The following is a 21,851-nucleotide window of genomic DNA, read 5'->3' on the forward strand; positions in this document are numbered from 1 at the left end:
ATGATGCTATGCCCAAAAGGTTTTTCTTCACTAGGTGCAGTAAAAAAAATTGTATTCTATACACAGGTGGTGTAGCTTGCAACACAGATAGGCTTCTCTACTGACTAACACACACTGCAAAAAGGATTTGCTTTGCTAGAATTAGCCTAATGCTGTGAAAAAAAACTTGCACAGCACTGGCACAGACCTGCCTGGCAAAAAGTGATAGGAACTGATGTAACCTAGCCCTGAAAAGGATTGCAATTACAATTAGTCTTTACTCCCAACCTATCTATTTAAGAGCACAGACCTGCCTGATAAAAGTGATAGGAACTGATGTAACCTAGCCCTGAAAAGGACTGCAATTACAATTAGTCTTTACTCCCAACCTATCTATTTAAGAGCACAGACCTGCCTGATAAAAGTCGTAGGAAATGATGTAACCTAGTCCTTAAAAGGACTGCAATCACAACTATTCCCTACTCCCAAGCTATCTGCAGATTTGTGCGAAAATTGGCTTGAAATTAACAAAGTATAGCGCACACAGCAACAGCGGTGCCGTCTAACACGCAGCTGCAGCAGTGAGAAAATGGTGGCGACGGGGAAAATGGCTGGGTCTTATAGGGCAAGGACATGTGACATACACTGCCAATGACACATGCCCTTGCTTGTGTGAAAAAAAGCAGTTCGCTCCGTGTGTGCGCTGCTGACAGGCTGACAGATTGCACCTCCCCACTGTAAATGCGGGAAAGAGAAAAAAAAATGGAGATCTTCATTATTTCTGCAGAGATCCATCCCCTGCCCCTCCCCCCGCCCCGCTGTACACTCAAACTGCGTATTAATATTAATTTTCAGCATTACTGAGAAAAAATCCAGTTATGATTTTTGTGCACGAACAGTTATCGAACATAACCTCGAACAGCCGAATTTTTTTCAAATCGTTCGTGTTCGCCGAACTGCTCGAACACCGCCCAAAACAGCTCGAATTTGAGATTGGCGAACAGTTTGAGTCAAACACCGCTCATCTGTAATGCTGACGTCATCGCCACTCACCATCTTGGTTGACTCCTCAAAGTTTGTCAGGATGGTACATATGTCAGACATCCAGGTCCACTCCTGAGGTCTTATGTGTGGAGTCTGACCTGAATATCGACGGCCTTGTTGCAGCTGGTACTCCACAACTGCAGTGCTTCCAGCTTGTAACTGATGTGGTGATATCTGAGATGGAGGCTGAACATGAGGAGGAGGAGGAGGATGATGCGCAGGAGCTGTACTCTGTGGGGGCAACTCTGACTGACATAGGGCCCGCAATCCTCGGTGTGGGGAGGATGTGTTCTGTTCCAAGGTCCGACTGGGTCCCAGCTTCCACTATGTTTACCCAGTTTGCCGTCAGGGAGATGTACAGTCCCTGGCCACAAGCACGTGTCCACGTGTCCGTTGTCAGGTGGACTCTCCCAGTAACTGCATTGTTGAGGGCACGGCAGATGTTTTGGGAAATGGACCAGTGAACAGCTCTTCAGAGTGTCCAACTGTGGGATCAGTTGCTGTCTGACGACACTCGGCATGGTGGGAGGAAGGAGCATCAGGGTGAGGAGGAGTATGCGGTCAAGACCCACGGCTACTAAGACTTGACTGTGTGGAAGACAGACCGGAGGTGGTGGTGCCCAGGTGACTGGAAGTATTATCTGCTATCCAATTAATAACCTGTTCACACTGATCAGTTGGCAATAGTGGTGTTGTTGCGTGCTTCCATAGTAAATCGGTCAAGAACAGGAAGCGAGAAGATGTGGCTGTTGGTTGTGGCACATTTTTACCTTGGCCACGGCCCTGTCCACTGCACGCACCATCACCAGAACGTCCAGTTCCACGTCCCTTGCCACGCGCCTTGCCCATTGTAAATGAAGTAAAATAGCTTACACTCGCACTATCAATGGCAAAAGGGTAATAAAAGGAGATTAGAAACGTGGAAGAGGAAAACCACAGTTCTAGTTCTCTGGCCTAAAAGGTGGATTACACCCATATTTGAACCGTGGAAGAGGAAAACTACAGTTCTAGTTCTTTTGCCTACCCCAGAATCTTTTAAACAGATATATTTGTATCTGAACAGTCAGCGAGACACTCAAACTGTTTTTTTTTATGGAAAAAAACGCAAAAAGGTGGATTACACTCAGATTTGAACCGTGGAAGAGGAAAACCACAGTTCTAGTTCTCTGGCCTACACCAGAATCTTTTAAACAGATATATTTGTATCTGAACAGTCAGCAAGACACTCAAACTGTTCTTTTTTTATGGAAAAAAGGCAGAAAGGTGGATTACACCCAGATTTGAACCGTGGAAGAGGAAAACCACAGTTCTAGTTCTCTGACCTACCCCAGAATCTTTTAACCCCTTAATAACATCTGACGTACTAATACGCGTCTGTGCCCTGGGACTTAAGAGCCAGACCAGTATTAGTACGTCATCGCGATCGCGCACGCACACAGGCTGTGCGGGCGCGATCGCCGCCGGGTGTCAGCTGATTGTCACAGCTAACACCCGGTACTATGTGCAGGGAGCGGTCCTGCACCGCTCCCAGCACATTAACCCCTGCGATGCTGCGATCGAAGTCGATCGCAGCCGATGGCAGCATTGCGGGGGCAAGGGGAGGTGATCGCAGATACTCACCTCCTCTTCCGGCTTCCAGCGCTGTCTGCAAAGGCTTCCCGGGTGTTGCCATGGCGACCCGATGTCGTCATGACAACATCCGGGTCACCAGACAGCAGGAAGATTGTTTGGACATGCGAAGTGCATCTCCAAACAATCTTCTCACTGTGCAGCGCTGATAGCCTGTATGACACAGGGATGGTGCTGCATTCCTGTGCCATGCAGGCAATCAGAGAAAAAAAAGTGAAAGTCCCAGAGTGGGACAAAGTAATAAAGTATAAAAACTGTCAGTAAGTGAAAAAAAAAAAAAAAATTGCAAAAATATAAAAAATAAATCAATAAAATAATCCACCAAAAATAAAAATATAATGTACCCATCAATAAATATTATTATAAAAAAAAACAAAAAAGACAATAAAAGTACACATATTTTGTATCGCCGCGTCCGGAACAACCTGACCTATAAAACTGTCCCACTAGTTAACCCCTTCAGTGAACACGGTAAAAAAAAAAAAAAAAAAAAAAAAACGAAGCAAAAAACAATGCTTTATCACCATACCGCCATATAAAAAATGGAATAACACACGATCAAAAAGACGAATATAAATAAAAATGGTACCGCTGAAAACGTCATCTCATCCCGCAAAAAACAAGCTAATATTATTTGCATAATAATTTGGAACACAGTGTAAATAATCTTATGAAAAAAAAAATAAACCAATAAAAGTACACATTTTTCATATTTATGAATCAATTTGTGAAACACCTGGGGGTTCCAAGTGCTCACTATGCATCTAGATAGGTGCCTTGGGGGGTCTAGTTTCCAAAATGGGGTCACTTGTGGGGGAGCTCCAATGTTTGGGCACACAGGGACTCTCCAAATGCAACATGGTATCCGCTAACAAATTGTCGGCTCAAATTGTTAGCCGACATCATGTTGCGTTTGGAGAGCCCCTGTGTGCCCAAACATTGGAGCTCGGCAAGTACCGAGCAGTGTCGAGCATGCTCGCTCAACACTAATCGTGACAACTAGGGTGCCAAGACCCAGAACACAGGGCTACCTAGGGCTCTCATAGGGTATATATGCACATTTTTTTTTGTTTTGTTGTTTGTCGGTGTTTTGGGGATATGAAATCCTTTTTATGAATATATAATAAAATTTGTGAATTTTAAGGTTTTTTGATGACTGATTATACAGTATAACTGACTGCTATGGAGTAAATTTACTATAATATGCAAAGTTATTGCAGTTTCGTTCTGTAAATTTGAAAGGAAAATTGGCTTTAGCATGAATGCTATTGGGCTGAAATAAATAAAGGGGTTTGGTACCGTGTTAGCAAGTTGAAAACAGATTGCTCTCAGTGGGAATAACAATATAATCTTGAAGTTATGATACCTTTTAATGGCTAGCAAAAATAAAATAAATGATGTTACAAAGCAAGCTTTTGAGACAACTTAGGTCTCTTCCTCTGGCATGGTATAACAAGATATATGAAGAAACACAAATAAATGCACACAAAAAAAGGGAAAAAGCAGATGCATGGCATAATGAATTGACATTTAAATAAACAAACAAACTGAGCTTAGATAGTGAATCCTTAATTGGCTTAGATTAGTGGTGTGAAACTTTTATGGTCCCAATATCCATGTAAGATCATAGGCCTGGTGCCCTCACTGTCTCCGGAGCAGATTCTGTTATGATCTGCAAACAAGAACTAAGGAAAGAAGGGGAAAGCTTTCCCTACAGTAAGACTAAGTTGAATCCCTACGATGTAGCGGGCTGCCTGTTCCTAGCGAACAGGCCCGCCTTAGTCCTAGGCTAGTCTGAACGAAGACCTATAGAATAAAGGGAAGGGGTCCCTAAAAGAACTAAGGACTGGAACAAAAATGGGACACCTCCTGAACAGAGAAAGTTGCTGCAGAAAACAAAAGATAAACTGACAAAAAGGTACTAGAGGTCCCAAAGGACCAAGCGACTGAGAGATATAGGCACCAAAGCACCTGGCTAGCAAAACAGTCAAACAACACTGAAGTCCAGCACAGCCAAAGAGGTGGAGCTGGAATATAAAGGCAGATGGGCACGTGACCGCAAAACACAAGATGGAAAAAACAAACAGGAGGGTTCTTGCGCAATGTATGTATTCCGTGAGCTACCGCTCGAGGATCCATACTGCTGCGAGAGATGTGAGCATATCGTGCACTTGGAAGCCCAAATCCTGGATCTAAGTGCTCAGATAGCGATACTGAGGAGCATCGACAACATGGAACGGAGTTTGCTGCTCACCGAGCAGACACTCAATGGGTCAACACTGAGGGTGGAGCATAGAGGGGAAGTGCAGGCTGAACAGGCAGGGAGCTGGATAACAGTTAGGAGGGATAGAGGGAAGAAGTATAGGAAGGCTGGTTCAGAACCGGCATTATTGGAGCACGACAGGTCCTCTGACTGCCGGGGGAGTGTATGCTCCCGTAATGAGGGGGAGGGGGGAAGTGTAGGGCAGGCTAGACAGGTCCTGGTAGTGGGTGACTCTATTATTAGGGGGACAGACAGGGCAATCTGTCAGAAAGACCGGGATCACCGAACGGTGTGCTGCCTCCCTGGCGTTCGAGTCCGGCACATCGCGGATCGGGTTGACAGGTTACTGGGAGGGGCTGGCGAAGACCCAGCGGTCATGGTCCACATTGGCACCAATGACAAAGTGAGTGGTAGATGGAGGGTCCTTAAAAATGATTTCAGGGATCTAGGTAGGAAGCTTAGGGCAAGGACCTCCAAGGTAGTTTTCTCAGAAATATTACCAATCCCGCGAGCCACACAGGAGCGCCAACGGGAAGTTAGGGAGGTGAATAAGTGGCTAAAGAGTTGGTGTAAGGCAGAAGGGTTTGGGTTCATGGAGAACTGGGCCGACTTCGCGGTCGGCTACAGGCTCTACCGTAGGGACGGGCTGCACCTCAATGGGGAGGGTGCAGCGGTGCTGGGGAAGAAGATGGCTAATTGGTTGGAGGAGTATTTAAACTAGAGACGGAGGGGGGACCAAGGAAATAGGTGGGATGTGAGGCAAGCAAGGGGGAAGGGGAGAAGTGAATATAACGAGGGTGGAGAGGGGGGTGGGGATAGTACAGTTAGATCGTTAGAGAAGAATAGGATGCTAAATAACCCCAAAATTTTATCTTGCATGCTGACCAACGCAAGAAGCCTGACCAATAAGGCGGATGAGCTGCGGGCGCTTATATCGGAGGAGAGGTATGACATCGTAGGTATAACAGAGACTTGGCTAGACGATAGCTACGACTGGGCGGTAAATTTATTAGATTATAGTTTATTTAGAAGGGACCGGAAACAGCGGAAAGGCGGAGGAGTCTGCTTATATGTAAAGTCATATCTAAAGCCCAGACTAAGGGAAGATATAGGAGAGGGAGAAGAGGGGGTCGAGTCCATGTGGGTAGAGATAGAGGGGACAAAAAATAATAATAAAATATTACTGGGGGTCTGCTATAAGCCACCCAATATAACAGAGGAGAATGAGAATCTGCTATTAGGACAAATAGACAAAGTAGCAAAACATAATGATGTGATAGTAATGGGGGATTTCAACTACCCGGATATTGACTGGGAAACAGAAACCTGTAGATCTCAGAAAGGAAAAAGGTTCTTGACAAATATTAAGGATAATTATCTCTCCCAACTAGTGCAGGAACCAACGAGAGGGAAGGCCGTGTTGGACTTAATATTGACTAATAGGCCTGATAGAATAACTGAGGTACAGATAGGGGGGCACCTAGGTAATAGCGATCATAATATTGTCGATTTCATAATGCCCTTCAGTAGGGTTATCAATATGGGAACAACAAAAACATTAAACTTTAGGAGGGCGAAGTTTGATCAGCTGAAAGAAAACCTTCAACTTATAGACTGGGACAAAGTTCTTAATCAAAGGAATATGAATAGTAAATGGGAAACCTTCAAAAGAATTCTGAATACTCAGTGCGAGAGGTACAGTGCCTACAAGTAGTATTCAACCCCCTGCAGATTTAGCTGGTGACACATGCGGAATTAACTTGGCATTGTGACATTTGTACTGTAGATCAGCCTGGAAGTGGGAAATGCACTGCAGCAAATATTGTTTTTTTTTTTTTTTAAAAAAAAACGTTAAAAGTTAATTCAGAGTGTCATTTATTATTCAACCCCTCAAACCACAAGAATTCTGTTTGGTCCCCCTAAAGTATTAAGAAGTAGTTCAGGCACCAAGAATAATGAGCTTCACATGTGTGGATTAAAGATCTCTTTTGCCAGCCTTTTCTGACTATTTAAGACCCTCCCCAAACTTGTGAACAGCACTCAGACATGGTCAACATGGGAAAGACAAAGGAGCATTCCAAGGCCATCAGAGACAAGATCGTGGAGGGTCACAAGGCTGGCAAGGGGTACAAAACCCTTTCCAAGGAGTTGGGCCTACCTGTCTCCACTGTTGGGAGCATCATCCGTAAGTGGAAGGCTTATGGAACTACTGTTAGCCTTCCATGGCCTGGACAGCCTTTGAAAGTGTCCTCCCGTGCCGAGGCCAGGCTTGTCCGAAGAGTCAAGGCTAACCCAAGGACAACAAGGAAGGAGCTCCGGGAAGATCTCATGGCAGTGGGGACATTGGTTTCAGTCAATACCATAAGTAACGTACTCCACCGCAATGGTCTCCGTTCCAGACGAGCCCGTAAGGTACCTTTACTTTCAAAGCGTCATGTCAAGGCTCATCTAGAGTTTGCTCATGATCACTTGGAGGACTCTGAGACAGACTGGTTCAAGGTTCTATGGTCTGATGAGACCAAGATCGAGATCTTTGGTGCCAACCACACACGTGACGTTTGGAGACTGGATGGCACTGCATACGACCCCAAGAATACCATCCCTACAGTCAAGCATGGTGGTGGCAGCATCATGCTGTGGGGCTGTTTCTCAGCCAAGGGGCCTGGCCATCTGGTCCGCATCCATGGGAAGATGGATAGCATGGCCTACCTGGAGATTTTGGCCAAGAACCTCCGCTCCTCCATCAAGGATCTTAAGATGGGTCGTAATTTCATCTTCCAACAAGACAACGACCCAAAGCACACAGCCAAGAAAACCAAGGCCTGGTTCAAGAGGGAAAAAGTCAAGGTGTTGGAGTGGCCTAGTCAGTCTCCTGACCTTAACCCAATTGAAAACTTGTGGAAGGAGCTCAAGAATAAAGTCCACATGAGACACCCAAAGAACCTAGATAACTTGGAGAAGATCTGCATGGAGGAGTGGGCCAAGATAACTCCACAGACCTGTGCCGGCCTGATCAGGTCTTATAAAAGACGATTATTAGCTGTTAATTGCAAACAAGGGTTATTCCACAAAATATTAAACATAGGGGTTGTATAATAATTGACCCACACTTTTATGTTTAAAATTTAATAAAATTCAACTGAGCAACATAACTTTTTGGTTTGTAAGATTTATGCTTCTGTTCATAAATCCTACTCTCGTTTGCAGTTTGAAGGCTCTAACTTATTTGCATCTTATCAAACCAGCTAAATCTGCAGGGGGTTGAATACTACTTGTAGGCACTGTATATACCGTATGGGAATAAAAGGGCTAGAAATAAGAGGAAACCAATATGGTTGAACAAGAACGTAAAAGGGGCGTTAAATAGCAAAAAAGAGGCATTCAAGAGATTAAAACAGGAAAACAGTAAGGAGGCACTAATGTGTTACAAGGAAAAAACGAGAACTTGCAAAAAACAAATAAAAATAGCGAAGGAGGAAACAGAGAGACGTATTGCTAGGGAAAGTAGATCAAATCCCAAACTGTTCTTTACGTATATAAATAGTAAAAGGATTAAATCGGATAATATTGGACAGATAAAAAGTGATGAAGGCAAAATCATAGAGAAAGATGAGGATAAAGCTAATCTATTAAATATTTTTTTTTTGACAACTTTCACAAAGGAAATAGAACTAACAGGCGAAATGAGAAGTGACAAGCTTAATCCTCCACTAAGTATGACAAATATAACCCAAGTTGGGTACAGAAACACCTCAGTAACATTAAAATAAACAAATCACCAGGACCTGATGGCATACACCTACGGGTACTAAGGGAACTAAGTAATGTGATAGACAGACCGTTATATCTTATATTTAAGGACTCTGTTGAGACTGGGTCTGTACCACTTGATTAGCGACAGGCGAATGTAGTGCCAATATTCAAAAAGGGAGCAAAAAGTGATGCCGGAAACTATAGGCCGGTGAGTCTGACGTCCGCTGTGGGCAAAATTTTTGAAAGCTTCATTAAAGAGGCAATTACGGAGCATCTTGATGCTAATAATCTATTAACCCCGAACCAACATGGATTCATGAGGAATCGCTCCTGCCAAACAAACCTGATTGACTTCTACAAGGAGGTTAGCTCTCGATTAGATCAGGGGGAACCAGTGGATGTCGTGTATCTCGACTTCTCAAAAGCATTCGATAGTGTGCCATATAATAGGTTGGTATACAAAATGAGAATGATGGGGCTGGGGGAAAATGTTTGCAAGTGGGTAGCTAACTGGCTAAAGGATAGAAGGCAGAGGGTGGTTATAAATGGAATATACTCAGATTGGGTAAGCGTCACTAGTGGGGTACCACAGGGGTCTGTACTAGGCCCATTGTTATTTAATATCTTTATTAACGACATAGTCAACGGGTTAAATAGTAAAATATCAATATTTGCAGATGACACAAAGTTATGTAAAACAATTAATACAAAAGAGGATAGTGCAGACCTACAGAGGGATTTGGATAAGCTGGGTAGGTGGAGCATTAAATGGCAAATGAGGTTTAATGAGGAGAAATGTAAGGTCATACATATGGGAAGGAAAAATGGAAGTCACCAGTACTCACTGAATGGGAAATCATTGGGGAATTCAGAGATGGAGAAGGACTTGGGCATCTTAATTGATAGCAAACTAAATTGGAGTGCCCAAAGTCAGGCCGCTGCTGTAAGGGCAAACAGGGTAATGGGATGTATCAGAAGAGGTATAGCTGCAAAGGATGAGAACATTGTTCTTCCACTGTACAAAGCACTGGTCAGACCACACTTGGAATACTGTACTCAGTTATGGGCCGCAATATATAGAAAGGATATAAATGAGCTTGAAAAGGTACAAAGGAGGGCAACAAAATTAATAAAGGGAATGGAGGGACTGCAATACCCAGAGAGGTTGGCAAAACTAGGACTATTCAGCCTGGAAAAGAGAAGGTTGAGGGGGGACATAATAAATGTGTACAAATATGTTAGGGGACAGTATAGAGACCTTGCCAGGGATTTGTTCAAAAAGAGGGATATTACGGTAACAAGAGGGCATTCACTAAGACTGGAAGAGAAAAGGTTTCAGCACCAGCATAGGAAGGGGTTCTTTACGGTAAGAGCAGTGAGAATATGGAATTCACTGAGTGAGGAGACGGTAATGTCGGATTCACTAAACCAGTTCAAGCGGGGGCTGGATGCATTTCTAGATACCAGGCAGATTTCAGCATATACTTAAAAATAGAATAAAATAGAAAGTTGATACAGGGATTTATTCTGACTGCTGGTTTCAGAGTCGGGAGGGAATTTTTCCTCAGGTGAAGATTTTCTAAATCATTTGGGGTTTTTGCCCTCCTCTGGATCAACTGTAGCAATTACAGAACTAACAGGTCGAACTTGATGAACGCAAGTCTTTATTCGGCTTTACAAATTATGTAACTAACAGTACTCCCTCTTTTATGAGGATCTTCCGAATCCTCCAGGTCCAGGCCTATCTGGAAACCTCTTGTGGAAAGCTTTAACAAGCCTAGGAGCAGAGACATCATCCGCCCTTACCTAGGAGTTATCTTCGGGACCAAAACCCTTCCAGGAGACGAGATACTGTACTCTCACTCTATGCCATCTAGAATACAAGATACGTGAAATTTCATATTCGCCTTTTTCCACCACAGGAGGAACTGAGACAGTGGCATCTCTATCAGATACATCCGCCTCTTTCAACAAGGAAACATGAAACACAGGATTAATCTTCCAGGAAGTAGGAACATCCATCCTAACCGCAGACGGGTTAACAACCTGAAGCACTTTAAATGGACTCACAAACTTAGGACCCAGTTTTTTAGAGGGAATCCTCAACCCCAGGTTCCTTGAGGACAACCAAACCATGTCACCCACAGTAAACAAAACCTCCTTTTGTTTCCTGTCAAAATACTTCTTGGACTTCTTGTTAGCCTCTTGAAGGTTGCAACGTACATTAGTCCAAACTCTCTCCAAATCACCGGAAAAATTCTCCTCCTCCGGCACCGCCGACCCCAGTTTGGAGAACGAACCAAAAGATGGATGTCTCCCAGTCCAAAAAAAAAAAGGAGAACACCCAGCTGAAGAGGATGTATGATTGTTAAGAGCAAATTCTGCAAGAGGCAGAAACTCAGAAAACACACCTCTTGATTGTCCGCCACAAAACATCGCAAAAACTGTTCTACATCCTGGTTCTTTCTTTCAGTCTGTCCATTAGACTCAGGATGATACCCAGACGAAAATGACAAATGGACTCCCAACCTGTCACCAAAAGTGAGCCACAAACTGAGGTCCTCTATCAGAAACAATATCCGTGGGAACGCCATGAAGCTTGACAATTTCCTTAACAAACGCCTTAGTAAGTGTCTTGGCGCAGGGCAACTTAATGAATGGAACCAAATGACACATCTTACTAAAACGGTCCACGACCACCCAGATGACAGTAAAACCCTCGGACATGGGCAGATCAGTAATAAAATCCATTGTGAGATGCGTCCAAGGCGCACTAGGAGCCTCCAGAGGGCAAAGCAACCCCGCAGCAGGAGTATGTGAAGCCTTTGACCTAGCACACACAGTACATTGACGCACCCACTTGATGACTTCTTTCTGCCATCCAGGCCACCAAAAACTGCGACTGATAAGTCTCTTAGTCTCAGAAATTCCTGGATGACCTGCCAACCGAGACTCATGACACTCCACAAACAAGTCTCTCCTAAAGGTTCTAGGCACGAACAACCTCCCATGGGGAGTGTTAGATGGAGCATCATCTTGAGTTTTTAGAATCCCATTCTCTAAAACGGAGTCCAATGCCGCCACCACAACTCCTTTCTGTAAAATGTTCTCCTCCTCGGCACTGACCGCAGGAGAGAATCTGTGAGATAAAGCATCGGCTTTAACATTCTTAGTACCAGGGATATAGGTAACAGAAAAATGAAACCGAGAAAAAAAAAGTGCCCATCTAGCTTGACGGGCATTCAAGCGCTTGGCAGCATCCATCTTTACTTAAACAATGCTCACAATACTTAATCAAATGGTCAGCTTTACCACAATAAAGACACAATCCCTCGGCGAACCTCCGGTCTCTTTCCTGAGAGTGGAGCAACATCGCTCCAACCTCCATCGGTTCTCAGCCGTCTGAGCAACTTTCTGGGGACTAGGACCTGGCATTACAGGAGTCTTTACCTCATTCTGCCTAGATCGCAGCCTCTTATCCACACGAACAGCTAATTGCATGGCATCCTGCAGAGTCTCAGGTGCAGGGAATGCAATTAGCAAATCCTTAACCCTTTCACTCAGACCAGCAAGAAATAGACATTTCAGAGCAGGATCATTCCATCTGACTTCAGAAGCCCACCTTCTAAAGTGTGTCCAATAAATCTCAGCATCATCTGACCCCTGATTCAAACGCCTGAGTTCTGCCTCAGCAGATGAGATTCGATCAGGATCATAATATAATAGACCCATAGCAGAAAAAAACTCTTCTACCGACCTCGAACATGGATCATTAAGTTGAAGAGAAAAGGCCCACCCTTGTGGTTCATTGCACAAAAGTGACATAATAAAACCAATGTACTGTGATTCATTCCCAGAGGACCTTGGTCTCAAACGAAAATATAACAAACAAGCATTTTTAAAGGAAAAAAAATCTTGCTGTTTACCATAAAAAACATCCGGCAATCCTACCTTGGGTTCCACAAAATGCGCTCCGGAACAGCTACTCACGTGTTGCTGGAGCTCGGCCACCTCCAGACTCAACCCCTGCAAGCGTTGAGCCAAATCCTGGACGGAAGCCATACTGATCCCCGTATTAATACTTCCTTAATTTTTATTTTGGCTGGACTTACTGTTATGATCTGCAAACAACAACTAAGGAAAGAAGGGGAAAGATTTCCCTACAGTAAGACTAAGCTGAATCCATACGATGTAGCGGGCTGCCTGTTCCTAGTAAACAGACCCGCCTTAGTCCTAGGCTAGTCTGAACGAAGACCTATAGAATAAAGGGAAGGGGTCCCTAAATGAACTAAAGACTGGAACAAAAATGGGACACCTCCTGAACAGAGAAAGTTGTTGCAGAAAACAAAAGATAAACTGACAAAAAGGTACTAGAGGTCCCAAAGGACCAAGCGATTGAGAGATATAGGCACCGAAGCACCTGGCTAGCAAAACAGTCAAACAACACTGAAGTCCAGCACAGCCAAAGAGGTGAAGCTGGAATATATAAAGGCAGATGGTCACTTGACCGCAAAACACAAGATGGAAAAAACAAACAGGAGGGTTCTAACACATTCCTCAGATTTTGCAGTGAGACATAAATCCTCCTGACAGATTTATTCCTGTGTGGAGGGTGCCAAAGACCCTAATCAGTTTGTATTCCCAAACTCTTCACTGTTTTTATGATTTAAAGTTGCCTTTTAATATGACAACTTTCATATTGTTGATGTTGTGTCCTGGACCACAGAAATGTTTGGCCACCGGTACATGTTTTTTTTCATCTGTAATCGTGTGGTGATGAGACCTCATCCTTGCTTTCAGTTTCTGTCCTGTTTCTCTCACAAGGAGACCCCCAATAGGACATATAGTGCACAGAATTAAATACACCACATTGGAAGAGGAACATGTGAATGTCCCGGGAATCTTATAGTCCTGCTGTGTGTTGGGAATCTGCTATTGAGCTGATACTGGATGTGTGTCAGCATTTGGTGCATTTAAAACCTGAAACATTGTAATTTTCCAGTAATGTCTGTGCCCCTAATTATATTTGGTGTCTATGCGCCACTATACAAATCCAGTTTTTGCGTACATTGGAGTAAATCTTACTAAACACGGCTCATCTTATAGGAAAATAGCTATACCAGTTTAAAAAAACGAAAATAGTCACAGCATTTCTGTACAAATGGGGGTTGCACAAAAAGTTGCATAAGGCCTTAAAGGGGTTTTCTCATGAACAAAAGTTAATTTTAATCAATGGCTGTGTCTGACCATGTACGGAACATCGTCTGATTATACCATATCTCCTGGGCAGGGGAGGAAGCAAAAGGGTATACAGACATTACAGCACGAGATCACAGCTGATTCTTTCTTTGGAGCAAAACATTGTTTAAAAACAGGCAGTGAAATGTTTTATCTCACAAAAAGAATTAGCTGCGATCCCCTGCTGTAATGGCTGTATACTCCCCCCCCCCCTTTCCAGGAGCTGTGGTATGATCAGACCATGTCCCTGTACGGTCAGACACAGCCATTACACAGAGGCACATTTATAAGTTTATCTCAGCACAGGAACATTTTATTTAAACACATCCAATTGTGGAAGTTATTATTATTCTAAGATCTATTGATTAAAATCAACTTTCATTCATAGGAAAACCCCTTTAAATGGATCCTTATCAATGATGACGACATGTCCTTTGCTCATGTGACACCTGCAGCCAATAGCTGGCCTTAGCAGTCATGTGTCATACATGTCAGAGGGACCGCTTAGGCTAGTCATTGACTGCAGCTGTCATGACCTGGGCTATGTTAAATGAGGAGCAGCAATTGCTAAGGTGAGTAGAAATGAGAGGATCAAGCAAAGTTAGGCTATGTGCCCACGATGCAGAAATGCTCAGGATTTTTTCCTAAGCGTTTCTGCATCTCCCTGGCAGAAAAAACGCATGCGGATTGTACATTTGTTTTTCCTGCCAGGGACAAGCGGATGTGAAGCGTTCTTCACATGCATTTCCACATGCGGGTTTGACAAGCGCTTTCCAAACGATTTTAGAATCACTTGGAAAGTGCTTGACAACTTGGTCACACTATATAAATCCATGCAAACGGCATGGATTTATTTACTGTGACCTTAAAGAATGGTAAAAAATAAATCTATACTTACCTTCTGATGACCTCCGCAGCCTTGCTTCGCTCCGTCCTGACTTGCCGGCAGCTCGCGGTACACTACACTGAAGGACCTGCCGTCACATGACTATGACGTCAGCGCAGGTCCTTCAGTCCACCACGATCTGCCGGCAAGCGAAGACAAGCACACTGGGGGCCATCAGAAGGTAAATATAATATTTATTTTTTATTTTATTCTTTTTTTTACAGTTTCTATGGTACCCGGGTCTGGAGGAGAGTCTCCTCTTCTTCAGACCCGGGTACCATCCGCACATTGTAACGCATGGAATCCACATGTACAGATGCAGTGATGCGGAATCCATGCGTTCCAATGCAAGTCAATGGCGGTGAAAATGCTGCGATTCCGCAAAATAATTGGTAGTGTTGCGTTTTTTTCTGCAATGTTAATCCACAGCAGAAATTTCCGCAGCATGTGCACAGCACATGCGGATTATCATTGGGGAACATGGCAGGCCTTCTACCAAGCGTTTTTTAAGCATTACTGCAGTGTTTTTGCCTTAGAATTTGCCTGTTTGCTAGATGTTTCATTGGAAATTTGAAATTATTCTCTGCAAATTTAATATAACTTATTATACTCTTACTATACTCTCTATAGACCCCAGAGCTTAATTAACATATGTAGAAAAAAAAAAAAACATATACTTACTTTAACTCTCTCCTCTACGGCCCCTCTGCTCCTCACCGTCACCCATCCGGTCCTCACGATATCTTCTGATTGCTGCTACTCACGCTGAAATCTCTGGGTCTCTTACATTGGGCTGGGACTTTCGGCTTTGATGAAACCAAAGAAGGTGTGTGCGCATGTGCACGCATTGTCACGGTGCACACCATGATGTTATGATGCTGTGACCTTTTGTATGATTGTACTCATCAAAGCCGGTAGTACTGGCCCAGCGTGCTTAGCCCGGGGTTTCAGCACGAATGTCGAAGATGCGGTGAGGATCGCATGCATAGGTGGATTATAATGAGGGCAATCTGGGCTACCGCCCGGGGCCCGTGCCTCTGACGGGGCCCATGGCCAGATTGCCCTCATTATGATGTTTTCGGCAGAGGCAGGAGGACCGCACTGTGCCTCAGACGCCGGCTGGCCGCATCACAGGGAGGCAGACATGCCCCCTGCACGTTGTGGCTGCGTCTCTAGAGCTGACATTATACAGAGGCGCCTGGAGCTCATCATCCTGCCGGAGAGGAGCTCCTGCATCAGACTTCAGTGAATGGTGGTAATGTGGTAAATATGAGGTCTGGGGAGGATGTCTGGAGTGAGGAGGGGGCTGCAGGACGCTGCTCCACTCTTGATGAGTGCACACAGGATTCCATACTGTCAGGTCAGCAGTCGCTCTGCTGGGGCTCAGTGTGACCTATTGCAGGGGTCTGACCTTTGCTGCAGATCAGGTGACTCTGGGTCATCGGCTCCAGCATCACCAGATCTGCAGGAAAATTCAGAGTCCTGCAATAAATCACAGTGAGCCCCAGCAGAGCGACCACAGACATCGCATACAGGATCCTGCACTGACTGATCAGCCCTGAACCTACAGGATTTCACATACTATACTGATCCATATATATATGAGGTCCTGTAGGCAGGTGTGATCAGTACAGTGTAAATCCCTGTACATAATATATCACATCCAATATACAGATTACTGTATGGAATACTGTGGTAAAGACATCAGATGGGATACAACAATGTGTATAGTATATAACATCTGATGTCTGTATCACAGTATATCGTACTAGCTATTGAACTCGCTCTACACCCGGGTGGCAAGCTTTTTTATTGGTATATGATCCCCCATCCTGGTATATGCTCCCCCACCCTGGCCCCCATCCTGGTATCTGCTCCCCAATCCTGGTATATACTCCTCCATCCTGGTATATGCTCCCCAATCCTGGTCTCCTACCATGGTATATGCTCCCCCATTCTGGTCTCCTACCCTGGTATATGCTCCCCCATCCTGGTCTCCTATCCTGGTATATGCCCCCCCATCCTGGTATGTGCTCCCCCATCCGGGTACCCCATTCTAGTATATGCTTCCCCATCCTGGTCCCCCATCCTGGTATATTCTCCCCCATCCTGGTCCATGCTCCCCCCCCCATCCTGGTATATGCTCGCCCATCCTGGTCCATGCTCCCCCCCCATCCTAGTCCACTATCTTGGTATATGCTCCCCCATCCTGGTCCCCCATCCTGGTATATGCTCCCCCATCCTGGTCCCCTATCCTGGTATATGCCCCCCCCATCCTGGTGTCCTATCCTAGTCCATGCTCCCCCCTCATCCTGGTCCATGCTTCCCAATCCTGGTATATGCTCCCCAGTCCTGGTCCCTTATCCTGATATGTGCTCCCCCATCCATAAATAAATAAAAAAACACTCCTACTTGTCTTTCCGCAGCTCCACTGCAGTGCATCACCTGCGTTATTTTACTAAAATGGCACTGGAATCGGCGCCCACGCATATCGCGATAACAGGTTTCATTTTAATGAATACAATTGTGCAGAGTGTATTCAACAAAATGGTGCCAGAGTACGTGCATGCGTATACCACGCTGTCCATTTTGTTGAAGACACTGTGCATATTGGTCTTCACTAAAATGGCGCTGAAAATAGTGCTATGCGCGGGCGCTGATCTTGGCGCCACACTCCTCCCCCGGCCTCTCCAGAGATGATAGGACCGAACAGGTATGTGTTTATGGTTCCAGAGATTGCGGTATGCATTCAGTGCCTTCGCATACCGCGATCTCCGGTGCCACACTCCTCATCCCTGTCTGGGATGTGGATGTGTCTTTCTGTTTGCGGCCAGACTGTGCAGGTATTGTGCTTGCGCAGTCTATAGAGGCTTTGGACAGACGGACACATCCCTGATTATACTATAGATACCAGTCATGTATTGTCATATAGACTATACAGGGCCATATCTAGGGGAATGAGGGGGGGCATGTGACCTGGGTACAGCCGTCAGGGGGGTGCCTTCAGGCCACCTCATGCGGTGGTCAGAGGTTTCTCCCAGGCAGCTGCATTTTGCATTCTACCATTCTCTGAGCTGGCTGTGGAACCGACAGTTTATCAGAGAATGGAGCTATGTATGGGCTCATACTATATACAGGGGACTATGCGGGGGCTCATACTGTATCTAGGGAGCTATGTGGGGGCTCATACTGTATCTAGGTAGCTATGTGGGGGCTCATACTGTACCTAGGAGGCTATGCAGGGGCTCATACTGTATCTAGGAGGCTATGTGGGGGCTCATACTGTATCTAGGAGGCTATGTGTGGGCTCATACTGTATCTAGGGGATGTCAGCATACTTAATTCTGCTCAATATTAAGTCATACAATTAATAGAATTATTTTTTATTATTTTGTTAATATTATTAATATTGAGCAGAATTAATTTCAGCCTCTTGGTTCGGCCTCCACAGCATTCATAGTCTCTCATGTGGCCCCTTGGGAAAATTAATCTCCCACCCTGCTCTATTATGTATAGCGCTATGTTAAGTATAGGGCTGTACATAATGGAAAAAAATTTCTGTCATTTCCGTCTACAGAGGTGACCAAAGCATCTGTGTGTTACTCATATGACCTTTCACATGGTTTATGAAAGGGGATCATGTGACATGTCACGTGATAAATCTGGTACCTGGGGGGGCACGCCTTCTAAACTGCCCGGGGCCCTGACTACTCTTAATCCACCCCTGATCGGATGGATGAATTTATGGGTCAAAGAGGTGAGAGTATATGGATTTTTTTTTTAACATTTTGATGGCCTCTTATGGTTTAGAAAAATGGTTGCCAGTGGCCACCATTGTGCTGAAGCTGCATGGAAGCAAATTACAAAAAATTTAGCATTTTGATGAATGTAGATTCTTGTAAATGTGAGTAGAATTAAATTCCTCTCTCATTCTAATTTATTTGCTCATCTCTAAAGGTGAGTATAATTATTTTTAATCCCCCATTATGAAGGAATAATTTATTAGGACTGAAATAGTATATAGGAATCAATCCATTAAGAAGCTAATGAGGCTTCGGAAGCCAACAATGCCATTTGTTTTGTTTTTTAAAGTTATTGGGAAACCTTAGCTAGAATATATAGCCACATATAAAAACTTGGAAGTAAAACACACAATTGACTAATGCAATTTGTGCATGAGAACCTGTCATTCATTGTCACTACTTATACTGAAGCTGCTGTAAAACAATCCACTTAAATATTTCCTCCATGATTGTGACCCTTTTGTAGTTTGGAAAAGAATAGAGATAAAGGAAAATGCTACAAAAATGGTCAATATTTTCCTGAAAAATGTTCTATTAAAGTCCCATGGAGGCTCAAAGCAAAAAATTAAAATCTACAGCATTTTTTTTGTAACAAAAGCTACACAAATTTCTTTTGAGCTTAGAAAACCCCTTTAATAACCCTCAGTTTCAATGTAATGATCAGATTAATGCTTATTGAGGAGAGAATGTCTTTGATAGTGAACATCATCGTCCTTTTATCCAGTGAATGGTCCATTGGTCCTATATAGACACTTTCCTCTGTATTGTCTCTCATAGTGATATCACAATTGAAACAGTAGCACTTATACAATTGTTTTTGGTCTGACATGGGTGGAAAAAGTAATACATAAAATGATGCATAGCACTTTTCTTCCAAATGTAGAGTGTAACACTTACATATCGCTGTCTGTGTCAGATCGCTGCTTCTGCTTTTTCTTTTTCACCAGAACGGCACTCACGGCAACAATGATTATAATTAGAGCTGTCACCACACCCCCGAGGATCCCAAGGAGACTTCCAGACAGGCCCTGAGGTAGAGGCTTATCTGAAAAAGGCAAAATTGAGTATAGAATTAATAAGTCATGTAATGGAAAACAATCCAGAGCTCATCAAGCCGTTATCATTACTACTCATTTATTTCTGCCTCTAACACACTGGTTAATTCAATAGAATTGTTGCCAGCACCTGTCAATAATGGCTTCAGCTTCATATACTATAACCGTATTCCTCTTTACTCATCATCACTTTTAATTTCATCAGCAGTGATGATCCATATGTGATTAATATTAGATTTTTCAGTTAAAAAAATGTCTCATTTAATCACTTTTTGTTGATTTTATTTTAGAGCTTTCTACTTAAATTTTGTAAGGTTACAAATATCCCATTGCATCATTATTAAAGGAGAATGTAGAGGAAACACAGAGGCTTCATCACGTGCTGCAGAACAATGACTGGTTCATCAACTGGCAAAGGCCAATGAAGCCTCCATGTTTCTTTTCTGTCTGTCCTGCTCCTACTCCATTCCCTCAGCAGAACTGCTTCTCATATCTAAGCAAGAGCATCACAATTGTGAGAATGGATTTACACAGGATACTTGTATATGTCCTGACTTTAGCATTAAAATAAACCTGTTATTGAAGGGAACCTGTAATGTCCCAAATGCTATTAACCTGTAGATATAGGGGTCAATCTGCAGGGTAATAATGGTACAATGCTGCTGTAATGTAATAAGCAGTGTTTCTAATGTAAAAATATTATTTTAATCATTTTTGCCTCCATGTATCTCCCATTGTGCTGCTGATAAACTGTACTCCTAGGATCAGTCTCCTTCCTCCCCTGGCAGCTGACAATATAGTCCCGTCTTTCTACTTCTGAAGGACGAATCTACTAAGATACCTTATACTGCCATACTATTGCAGAGCAGGGCTGTCAACTGTCCAGAAATTCCTGGACAGTCCATAAACTTACGAAACCTTTTCCCCTGTCTGTGAAAAAAAATGTGATTTTTTTGTAAACGGAAAAACTAGTACAGATTATTATGACTGTAATTATTATCCTCATTCTACAGTTCATAGTGAATGAAGCGAATGTCTTTATATCAGATTTATGGGTTGTAGACATGGATCACTTAAAATTCTAATGATTGGTTATAGTTTTCCAATGTGTTCATAAAAAATATTGACTTTCTGTGTTTTTTTTTATAAGCTGTCCAGAAAAATACAAAACATCAGGTTGGCAACCCTGCTGCAGAGGCTCTGCTCCCTGACAAGCAGTTACTATCAGTAGCATCTCCTATCTCAATTATGCAACAATTTGTCTTCACTGAATACAGATTTTACCCAGTGATTGAGAATTTTGAGAAAGATCCGTCCAGGGGAAGAAAGAAGCAGATTTCTCTGATAAGATAAATGACAAAGTTACTTATTTTCATGATCTACTATTAATTTTTTAAATAAAAAATAAAACGCCATTTACACTTCAATGGTGGGACATTGCCTCCTCAATCAAAAGATATGCCCAATTTACTACTGAATTGAAATGTTATCTGAGAAAAGTAACTTGTTTTCAGAACTGACCATAAATAATCTACCTATTAGGTATAAAACTATCTGCATCCTGATAGATTTACAAATATATCATTGACGTATTCCAGTAGTGAAAAAGTCGGATCTGAGAGGCTTTATTTTTACCAGCTGTCCTAATGGCGGCACCTGCATGTGTTAGCCTTGTATTACAGTCCTTTGCCAATGCTACTGATCAGCTGGCACAAGCTTCACACACCTGCCGCTGGTAAGAATGGGCATATTTGTTTGTGAGCGCTCCGTATAAAAGCACCTGGACTTTGTTTTGTGGAATTGTGTAATTTCATATTGTGCCGGTTTCTTTCCAGAAACTTCTCCACTGGGCCGTGTGATTGTGGTTCCACAATGCTTTCTCATATCGTGTCCTAGCAAAATGAGATTATTTCTGTGTGAATAGGCTTTATGTGTAGTGAGAAATCATATGAATGTTTGTGAAAGCCAAGGATAAAAATCTCTCAAGATGACACGCTGAGACAGCCCTCATAAAACAAGCGATAGCTTACTGCATGATGTATATATGACATATGCCTTATGCTCAAACTAAAATATCACGTGCCTGATATATAATACATATTACCCATATATACTGCATCGAATATATACATCCATACTGTATTATACTGTATAAATTACACATCCATACTGCATCGTATATATTACACATCCATACTGTA

At 43.4% G+C, this 21,851-nt stretch overlaps 1 protein-coding gene across 3 annotated transcripts in view; it reads right to left on the reverse strand.

The window, feature by feature from the left end:
- NECTIN1 (nectin cell adhesion molecule 1) overlaps positions 1–21,851 on the reverse strand; it is a 463,174-nt gene that overhangs the window by 73,351 nt on the left and 367,972 nt on the right. For all 3 annotated transcript variants that reach the window (XM_073656638.1, XM_073656640.1, XM_073656641.1), the window contains exon 6: positions 19,493–19,640. In XM_073656638.1, coding sequence (XP_073512739.1) covers positions 19,493–19,640 — 148 coding nt within the window. The remainder of the gene's footprint in view (positions 1–19,492; positions 19,641–21,851) is intronic.

The sequence above is a fragment of the Phyllobates terribilis genome, unplaced genomic scaffold (genome assembly GCF_046119375.1).
Source record: "Phyllobates terribilis strain yellow unplaced genomic scaffold, ASM4611937v1 Scaffold_12__6_contigs__length_324123572, whole genome shotgun sequence".
Taxonomy (NCBI): Eukaryota; Metazoa; Chordata; class Amphibia; order Anura; family Dendrobatidae; genus Phyllobates; species Phyllobates terribilis.